General features: G+C 58.2%; 1 protein-coding gene across 2 annotated transcripts in view; it reads right to left on the bottom strand.

Annotated features, from left to right (window-relative positions):
* Positions 1 to 5,618: 5,618 nt before the first annotated feature.
* MLLT6 (MLLT6, PHD finger containing) overlaps positions 5,619 to 9,860 on the bottom strand; it is a 47,460-nt gene continuing 43,218 nt past the window's right edge. For both annotated transcript variants that reach the window (XM_082331766.1, XM_082331767.1), the window contains exon 20: positions 5,619 to 9,213. In XM_082331766.1, the coding sequence (XP_082187892.1) occupies positions 9,169 to 9,213 (45 nt within the window). In that variant the 3' untranslated portion in view covers positions 5,619 to 9,168. The remainder of the gene's footprint in view (positions 9,214 to 9,860) is intronic.

Below are 9,860 nucleotides of genomic sequence, written 5' to 3'. Positions count from 1 at the left end.
GGCCCAGCGCCCCGCTCCGCGCCGCCCGCCGCCGGGTCACCTTCCCCGGGCGCGGCTCCTCCTCCCGGCGCCGCCGGAAGAGCGGGGCCGGGCGGGCTCGGCCGGAGCTCGGCTGCTCGCTGCAGAAAGGTTCCCCCCTTTCGCGGCTGCTGGAGCGGATCCTTGCAGCCCCCGGCCCCTTGCACCGGCTCCGCCATCCCCCCCCCGGGCCCGGTGCGCGGCCCCTTGCACCGCCCCGCTCGCACCGGGCTCTGCAGGGCCCTTTGGTGCCGACCCCCATCCACCCCCCCCCCCCCGGGGTTTGGGGGTTCGCCCCGGGCCCCCCCGGGTTGCTGCGGGCGGGGGGGTCCCTCTGCTCGCCAAACGCGGCTCCGCCGCTTCCCTGGAAACTCAGCTTTTAAGGATCAAAGGTTTGGACTCCCCCCGCCCCCCCGTTTCTCTTTTTAAACATTTCACTACTGGGAAAAATTGGCTCTTTTGGCAGCTGAGATGCTGTAGCTCTGCAGGGGGCCACAGCCAGAGGGGAGCCCCCACTCGGCCCCCGCCATCCCAGCATCCCGGCGCGACGGGGGCGAGGGTCCGATCCAGGCACCCGGTGCCTCGCCCGGGGGAGCTGGGGAGCCCAATGGCCAACCCAAGGCCATTTAATTTTCCCTTCTGGAGTGCCCCCGGCCGGGGGCTCGTCCCCAGCGCTGCCGTCCCCAGGGCCGGGGTACAAAACTCCCCTCCGGGCAGCGACTCCCAGACCTCGAGCCCCAGGGTCAGCGCCTCCGCTCACGCCATCCCTTGGGGACATCCGAACCTCCACCTCTGCGCATTTTTAACCGAGGAGGTTGTAAATTCTGTTTAATATCGCGCCGCAGCCCAGCTGCGGGCCATGGGCTGGGCTTTGCGGGTTAGCGGTGGTCCGCAAGTCGCTGGGGAGCTGCTGCGCTCCAGTAACCTCCAGTAACCTCGCTCCTCCGTGGCACGGGGAGCACGCCCCGAGAAAACGAGCAGACGCGGCAGCCGATCTTTTCAGCCTACTTTTTATTTTTCTGAAAACATTCTTTTAATAAAAAGAACAAGGACCGTGGCAATTCCTCAGTCGTACAAATACATGAAGGACACAAAGACGTTATTTGCGTTACGCACAGCAGAGAGAAAATGAGGCTGGCTGGCCTCCTTCCCCGCCGCAGGCAGAAGGAGGGTAAACGGGAGCAGCGCTCTGTCCAAGGCATCCCGCCGCCCCTCGCACCCGCCGCCCCTCGCACCCGCCGCCCCTCGCACCCGCCTTGGTTTTTGTCCTTAGGAAGAAATTAAAACGGAAAGCGTCCTCCCCGCGAGCCTCCCGCAGCGAGCGCGGAAGATGCCGACACGCGGCCGTTGTACAAGTATGTAAGTACGTACGTACATTCCCGGCTACAAATCTGCCCGTGTAGCTTTCAAATACAAAACTTTTCTTAGGAAAAAAAAAAACCAAACCAACCAGACAAACAACTGCTTATAGGTTTATGTTCTTGTATTTGCAACTCGCCGCTTCTCTCCCCGCTGTCTTTTCATGCTCGTCCCTTTTCCGCGGGCCTCTTTGGCCGCCCGAGCCCTGGGGAGCCCTCCTGGCTCTGAGGATGCGCTCAGATCCCTGGGGGGATCCCTGGGGGGATCCCTGGGATCCCCAGGGGCTGCCCTGAACGGGCACCGACCTCCGCATCGCCTCCGCTTCCCCACGCAGCGGGACCAAGCAGCTACGAGGGGCAGGAGCGCCGCAGGCCGGGGCTACGCAGGACCTGGCTGCAGCCGAGCGTTTCACTCGGTCCCCCGCCGCCTGGAGCACGGCCCCTCCTGCTCACGGCGGCCTTTAGGTCTGCAAGTACCACTCGAGTAAAGCCTCTCGCCCAGGCTACAGCCACGGCTGGCCGTCGGCGGAGGCTCCCGGCAGCCCAGGCAGGTGCTAAAACTTTGCATTTGCTGCTTAAATTAAAAATACAAACCAGGCCCTGGAGGGGTCTTCTGCACTTTACCCTTGGGCTGCGATGTCACGCGTAATTTGGAGCGCAGGCACAGATCGGCGCTGCTGGGCAGGATACCGCTGACTTTGCAAAGTTAAAGCGGTAATTGTTAACTCAACAGAGTTTTTCCATTTTCCTACTTTTTAAACATCAGTAGCACAAACCGATTTCTCCAAATTCTGATAATTTTTGAAGTATCAGTTAAAAACAAACCCCACACCAAGCGTGTGTTCCCCCCCCCAGGCCGGACGCGTCTCCGGTTTGCGGCAGGGAGCTGGGAGCCAGGGAGGGAAGGGACAAACGGGGGCCTGGGATTCCGCCAGCCCGAACCAAACCCTTCCTCTGAGCACAACCTCGCCAAAGATCTCGCCAGCAAAAAGAAAAAATCCTTTCCTTGCAGCGCCGCTGCTCCCACCCAGCTACCCCCCGTCCGTCCTCCGCAGCTCCCACCGCAGCGATGCCCCAGGTCTGGTGTCCGGCAGCGGTGGGTCGGGGGGGGATTTCACGCAAACCCCACGGAGCCGAAGGAAAGGCTCCACGCAGCAGCCATTGCCCTGACGGCCACGGCGAGTCACGGCCGGCGCCGGGCCGTGCCCGTTCCCCGCTGCTCTAAAGACCAGAAGGGCCGGCAGCTGCACAAACTTGCAGGGCTGCCTCTGCATCCCATCCTCCCAAGAAGCTTCCCCGCAGGACTGAGGCCGCGCGGGACGCCCAGGGGCCCACGCTTCCCGCCGGCGGGTCCCACAGAGCCGCGGCCCCTTTTCTGGGCAGAGCAAAGCGCGGGAGACCTGGCGGCTGAGCAAAGCCCTCCCCTCTGCCTCTGCTTCCCCATCTGGGCAATGGGAGACGAGGGGACACCTCCGAATTGCAGTTTCAGACCTGCTGCTGCAAAGTTACTATTAAAATTATTGCTACTTCGCCCTTTCCTGCAAAGGTGACATCCACAGCCTTTATGACAACTCCATTTCTTAGACTAAATGCACAAAGGCGAGGCACCGGGGACCCATTCAACTCCCTGCCTCAAGGCTTTTTCGATCACAGGCACTTGATTATTTTTACTTATGTGGGCTTAAGAAACCGCACAGCACAGCATATACCAAGGGCAAGGGTAAATAACGGAGCAGCCGGAGCTGCCAGCTCTGCCGGACCGGCTGGGCTGGAAGAGAGCCCTTGGAAACCCGCTCTGGGCACGGGGCTGCCTGCTCGGCCCAGCCGGGCTGGGACCCGCCAGATGATGGAGGTGGCCATAAGGGCAACCACGAAGCAGAGCAAAGCCCTCATCACCAGCTGGCTGGGGCGACGCGTGCACCCGAGAGGGCTGTGCAAACCAACCAGCCTTTAACCTGAAAGCTTTTTGGGGCGACGGGCGCTGCTGCTGCGTACGGCTGGCCCCTGGGGCAAGCCGTGGCCGCGCCGTCCTTCAGCGAGGGCTCGGGGACAGGCAGGACACTTTAGCTCGAGGGATGGACTGGCCCTGAAGAGAGAAGCCCCCAGGCAGATGTCCCTTGCTCCAGCTCTGCTCTGCAGCAGGAAAGCTGCTGTGCCAAGAAGAGGCAACCCGCCGGTCACGCCAAACAACCGCAGCCTGTTGGGAGCTCCCGAGGGAGCCGCTCCGCCACCGCAGCGGGCTGGAGCCCCGCTCGCTTCAGACGTGGTCACCTCTCGCCCTGCCAACTAGCCTGACCATTTCACCCCAGTGAGTATGACACCATCTGCTTGGTATGTCTCCTCCAGAGTCTTCTCCTGAGCACGTGAGAAGACCTCATCTATGTCCATATTGTCTTTGGTACAGAGCCAAGGGGCTCCAGCCATCTGCATCCATGAGTCGGCGGGGACGGTGCCGGAATCTGAACCGGCCCCGTCCCACTGGGGCAGCCGGCTCGCGGCGCGAGCGCGCGTGCCAGCGTGGAAGCGGAGGGAAAAGCAGGGGTTTGCAGAGCGCAGCGGGTGCCAGGGCTGAGCGAGCCCCCGTTCAGCCAAGAGCTACGTCCAGGTGACGCTGGGGACCGGTTGGGAGAGACCTGGAGCGGAGCACGTAGGAGCTAAGGCTTGTGGAAGAGAGGGGCTCTGCGCAGGATTGCTCGGACAGCCGCCTTTCATGCACCTGCTATAGCTGCATTTCTCCCGTTATCCTGGTCCAAGAAGATGCCCTGACCTGCTCGTCGGGCACAAACGCACTGAATGTGGCTCAGTACCTTCCTCTCCTGCCTCTCCAGTCCCCATCCATGCAAAACAGGAACAGAAATGCTACCGAGAGCCAAGCAGTGGAAAGAGGAGAACCACGCCAGGAACAAGCCAACAGAACTCCGTGGAAACATTCAGCTGCTTTTTCATATTTCAGGGCTCCAAGAAAGGCAGCAGAACTGGACCCAGGGCCCTGGTGCCCCACAGGCATCCCCTGCTTCCCGCTCCCAGCCTGCACCCAGCACCAACCACCAGCAGGCACAGAGGCTTCGCAGCTGCCAGCTGCTGCGGAGAGCACCCGAGTCCTCAGAACCAGACACCAAACCTCCTCTTCCCTTCAGAAAACAGCTGGAAGCTTCCTATAACAACCCAGGGCGTTTGGGGACCCGCCTGCAACACCAGCCTTCGCGTGCCAGGCGCTGCTTCCTCCGGCTGACCCTCTGAACGCCCACAACCACTCTTAAAGATAAAACTATCAGCTCCCGTGTCGCCGGCTCACTCTGTGCTCCTTTCCCGACAGCTCTTGGGCTGTCTGGAGAAGCCGGGGCCCCCAGCTCCCCCCCACGCCGCGGCAATGCTGCCTGCTGGTCAACAAGGGAGGGAAAAGCGCCGCAGGAGTCGGCTGCGGGGGGAGAACGTCTCCCGCGCCTTTTCAAGGAGCCCCGTGAGCCCAGGAAGCAAGCAGCGTCCACCGCGCCGATGGGACGCGGGCACACGTGGCTGGGGAAAAACAGAAGGTCAATAAAACCAGTTTCTGATTTAAAAGCAGAAGGAGAAGGCAGGAGCACGGAGCCTGTGGGCTACGGGAGAGAAAAGCACGCAGCTTTGCAGCATGACCCATGAAAGTGCCAAGCCAGATCTAAGAGCTGAGCACGGGAGAGGAGGACATGTCTCCCAACCGTATTTTGAAGAGACCTCATCACCCAGCTATGCAGGGCCGTTTGGGGGAAACCCAGAACAAAGCAGAAGGAGCACGAGCCCGTCCCTTTGGTGCTTCGGAGAAACAAACTCTCGGAGAGGGGAGGACCGAGGAGCCGGCTGGAAAGCCTACGAAGTCAGTGAGTTTGGGTTTGGGCATCGCTACCGCTGAGCGCGGGCTACCGCTCCTCTTTTGGGGGAACCTTCTCGCTAATGACTGCTCCTCTCGCCCCGGTCTCCCTTCGCTCCCGGGGCGCGAAGCCGGGACGGCGCCGGGCTGGGGACCCTCCCGGGGCCTCGCTCCTGCCTCCCCGAGAGCATCGCTTGCTCGGGACAGCGCTGAGCCCCCGGCACCGCCGCACACACGCTGCCAGTGAACCACACAGACCCTCTTCTCATTGCAATTTCGAAACCCTAGCTGTATTAAAAAAGTCTTTGATATTAATATTAATATTATTTATTATAATAAAGAACAGTCAAGCAGCGTGAAAAAAATATATCTTAGCTACATTACCTTAAATTGCCAAAAATATACACATTTTTCTCTTTTATTTAATAAAAAAACCAAATCAAAACAAAAAAAGACACATGCAACATACTAAATGAGACATTAGCATCAAAACGGGTAAAGAAATGTACCCCAGTGCAACTGAAACACAGATAATCTTTAGCTTTTATTTTTTCTTCCCCCTGCTCTCCCTCTTTTTCACAGAGATCCAAATGTTTAATGTCGACCTTTGGGCACTGCCCCCTTCTTCTCCCCTCAAGCTGCCCACGGGGCCTTTGGCTCTGGGACAGGTTGAGGCGATCAGACAAGGAGCACGCTTCGAAGGGACCGGGCGCCTTTGGAAGAGGTCAGAGCAACGTCTAAGTGCTGCACGTCCCCTCCCCGACTCGTCCTCTCCAGCCCCGCAGAGCGGAGAGGCTTCGTACTCAAACCGCTGCCACCGCCACCAAAAACGGGTGGCGCGGCCGGGGGAACCGGGGGTGCTGCGTAGCTCGGCCCTCCCTAACAGCGATCCTGCCTCCAAAACCGATTCCTCGAATTCAGTCCTTGATTTCCAACCTCTTTCTCACGCGTGGGCTCCCAAACGCTTTCCCAGGAGCGGTGCAGAGCCCTGTCCAGCACCTTTCAGCCTCCGGACCGCAAGCTCACCCTTCAGCCCCTCTCACCGACCTCCTGCCACGTCTCTGGTGGTGCCCAGGGATTTGGGCACCGACCCACCGACCAGAACAAGTTTTTTGGTTGTGCCGGGAGACCACGCGCGTTGTCCCGCGGCTCGCTACACAAGGGATAGATGCGAACCGGCCTTCCCGTCCCCGCTCTTCCTCCTCCTGGCTTGTTTCTAATTCCAGGGCGTGAAATGTGGTTAAATGTTGGAAGAATTTCACCGGGTCCGGGCACGGTGCCAGACCCTCGCGGTTACCGACTGGTCTGAAGGCCGTGCTGATGGTCAGCATGCCAGCAAAACAGGTGGCGATGCAAATTTGGGACCTTAGAGTAAAAAAAAAGTAAAAAATAAAACAAAAATCAAACCCCAGACAAGTGCAGCTGGGCAAGCAGCTGGCAGAGACCACATTTGCACGTTTAACAGCCACCGTTTCAGCCCTAGCACTTCTGTCCATCACCTTGCCGACCCAAACCAAGGAAGGTCTGTCCCCAAAGCCCAAGGACCTGTTGCGTGCCAACGGCTGGCAGGGACAGCCTTCCCGTGCAGGCAGCCATCGCGGGCACAAACAGGGCACCGCAGGGCTGAATTGAGGACGGCAGCCCTGAGACGGCCGTGCCGCCTGCTGCCTTCCAGCCCGAGACGCCTCGGGCACGGCGGGGCGGCAAGGCCAGGCCCCCGCCGCCGAGCCGGCTCCTGCGCCGAGCAGAGGGCCTGCGTGGCGGGGCGGGATGGGGGCACCTCTGCTGGCGGAGGGCAGGGGGAACAACACGGCTTGGGAGGGGGGAGAAAAAGAAATTTAAAAAAAAGTGCAAGCACACAATTGTGCCAGAGCAGTTTTGGAGGCCAGGGAGCCAAAATTAAGAGTCAAACCATTCGCAACTGAATGTTTCGGAAGGAGCGGGCGGAGGGGAGGCGGCAGAGCTCAGCCCGCCGCTGGCTGGGGCGGCGGCTGGGGAGGGGACGGTGCCAGCAAGGGCACCCTGCTCCTCTCCACGGCTGTGCTGCAGAGACCGCAAGGAAGGGAGACTTTTTTTTTGTTTTCCTGCATTTTCGCTTTTAGCTGCCATCTCCATCTTTCCAATAGCTTCTGAACCTTGTTAAAACATTAGCTTTTCTTTATAAAAAAAATTATATATATATATAATATATATATATTTCTGAGCAGACAGCAGTGTTCTGCCCAGTTCACAGAACTGGAGGCTGAGATCAGAAAGGTATTTTCTCTCCTTTTAGCCTTATTCAACCATTGTGGTGACAATCTTCCAAACAAACAAACAAACAAACAAACAAAATAAAATAAAATAAAATAAAATAAAATAAAAAGGAAGAAAGATACTTAGCAGATGAGTTTCGCCTATAACAAGCTTTTCTAGTACTATCAGCACAGCCCCACTGCTGACAAATTTGAATAGTGCAAACTAGTTAGGGGCAGTGGGAATGTGCTGAAAAATATCCATTAAGGTCTGACAACTTGGGGTTTTTTCTTTTTTTTTTTGTTTTTGTTTTTGTTTTTAAGACCCTCAGAGTTCCTGTTAGCTGGAGTCTTCCCGCCTGCCCCCCGGAGATCTGGATTTAACCAGGGGATGAGGAAAAGAAGGGGCATTTGTACGTTTGACGCCGATGTTCCCCTTCCCCCAGAGCTGCCCCACCTGTCCTTCAGTCAATCCATCGCATCCAGGCTCAGAGGAAGCCGATTTCTGTGCCGAGGTTCCAGGCTGCGAGCCGGAGTTAAGGTCAAAAGGTGGAGAACAACGAAGGGTCCGATGTCCTAGCTCAGGAGACTGGAAATTGTCCCGTTGCTTGGAGATCCCTTTTCTGAAGTGCCCAAGACCAGTGGAAGAACGTGTTTTTGCCAGACCGGAGCGATTTGTGGTGGGTAAGAAAGAACAGCTACTGGATTTGGGACTCTCTCTTCCCCACACACATTTCTATCTCCCAGCTTAGGCCTGGGAAACAACTGCCAGGTTCAAACGCACCTTCTTAAGTTGGCTACGACAGGGGTAATACTGGCTACAGCCCCTTTTGCGAGCTGAAATTTTAGCCTTTGGAAATCTTGGAAGGAAAGAGTGAGAGACGGCACAAGGAGCAGGAGCGTGCTTTTCCCATGAAAAGCACAGCACCGAACCGACAGCAGCTGGTAGAGCAGATGTGGCAATGTCCTTTAAAGAAGTAGGTGGCCTTCACCTCCTCCCCAAGCACCAGTCCTTACCCATCGCTCCACCGCTTGTGTCTTTTCAGGCTGGGTTTGGATCCAGCTGAGGTGTCGGGGCTTCACATGATGGCTATAGAGAGAAGAGCATCCTAAGAGCCCAGCAGATGAAAAGCAGGTGAGAAATCTCAGCTACAGAACTTCTTCTTAACCTCCCCATCTGGGCGAAGCAGACCACGTAGGCACTGCCACCAGGTCCCACTTCCCCAGCTGCGTCACATCCAGTGCCGCCTCTGCGGGCACTGCCAGGTTCCTCTGCACTGTGCAGAACGGAGTCCTCAGCAGAGGGGCCTCCCTCCACCAAGGTCACGGCCAAGGATGCTCGATGCTTTCTAGTGCCTTGGCCTGGGGGCTACACGCCCGTGAACACACGCTTGCACTCACGGCAGGGAGGAGACTGGCAGGCATCGGCTGTTAACTCTCTCCTCCACTCTGCGTGGGAACACAGCTTCACTTTGAGCATGTGTGGCATGGACCAGGGCGGCAGGCAGCCCCCCACCTTCGCTCCTCCCGATACCGGGGCTTGGTCAGAGACGTGCTGTCTTCCAAAGCACCTCTTGGCATTGCCCAGCGGCAGGAAATGCTTCTTGGAAGCCTTGTGCTCATTGCTCTAACAGTATCAAAGTTGACTGTGGAAAGCCACATTCCCCTGGCTGAGAGGAGTTGGCTGCTGGTTTGTTCGGGGTGAGGGGGGAGCTTAGCCCTTGTCCTGGGTAAGAGGAGCTCCCTTTTCATTCATGCTCTTTAAAAACAAACAGAAAAAGAGACGCAGAGGAGACAGGTATCAGTACCGGACGGGCAGCAACACGAGGGGGCAGAAGCAGAGAGCCCTGCTGCGCTGCAGACCTGGCCCTGCTCACCGCGACCTCTCGGGCTCCTCCGAGATCAACGGGGACACGGGAGCCCCGGGTTTCCCCTCTGCCCAGTTCAGGCCGAACTGGCCCCTCGACCCTGGCCTTTGGCTCCTAAGTGTCTCCAACCAGGACTGGACCTTCTGGGTACGGGTATAGGCCAGGGGAGGGACGGAGGGAAGATGAAAGTATCACACCATCACTCCCTAGACACTGGTGGTCCAGTACAAGGCTGCTTTACAGAGAGGCTGTACACCTCTTCACAACCTCTCCTCTTGGGTGCAAGACTCCTTCTAAACCCTGGGTTTCAACATGCAGTCACCTTCGTATTTCATCACGAGGCTCCAACAGGGCCAGCACTTGCCAGGGGCACATTGTCCCATCCAAGTCTTAGGGTTAACGGAGACAAATCTACGGCCTGTCTCTGCCTTGCTTCTGCAGCAGGTCTGGCGTGCGTCTGCACACACCCACGGAAGGGCACCTGGGGAGCCTCTGTGCCTACCCGCGCCCCTGCCTGGGCCCTACAGAAGTCCTTGGA

Source organism: Platalea leucorodia (genome assembly GCF_965183815.1).
Source record: "Platalea leucorodia genome assembly, chromosome: 22".
Taxonomy (NCBI): Eukaryota; Metazoa; Chordata; class Aves; order Pelecaniformes; family Threskiornithidae; genus Platalea; species Platalea leucorodia.
This window is presented reverse-complemented; position numbering and strand designations above follow the sequence as displayed.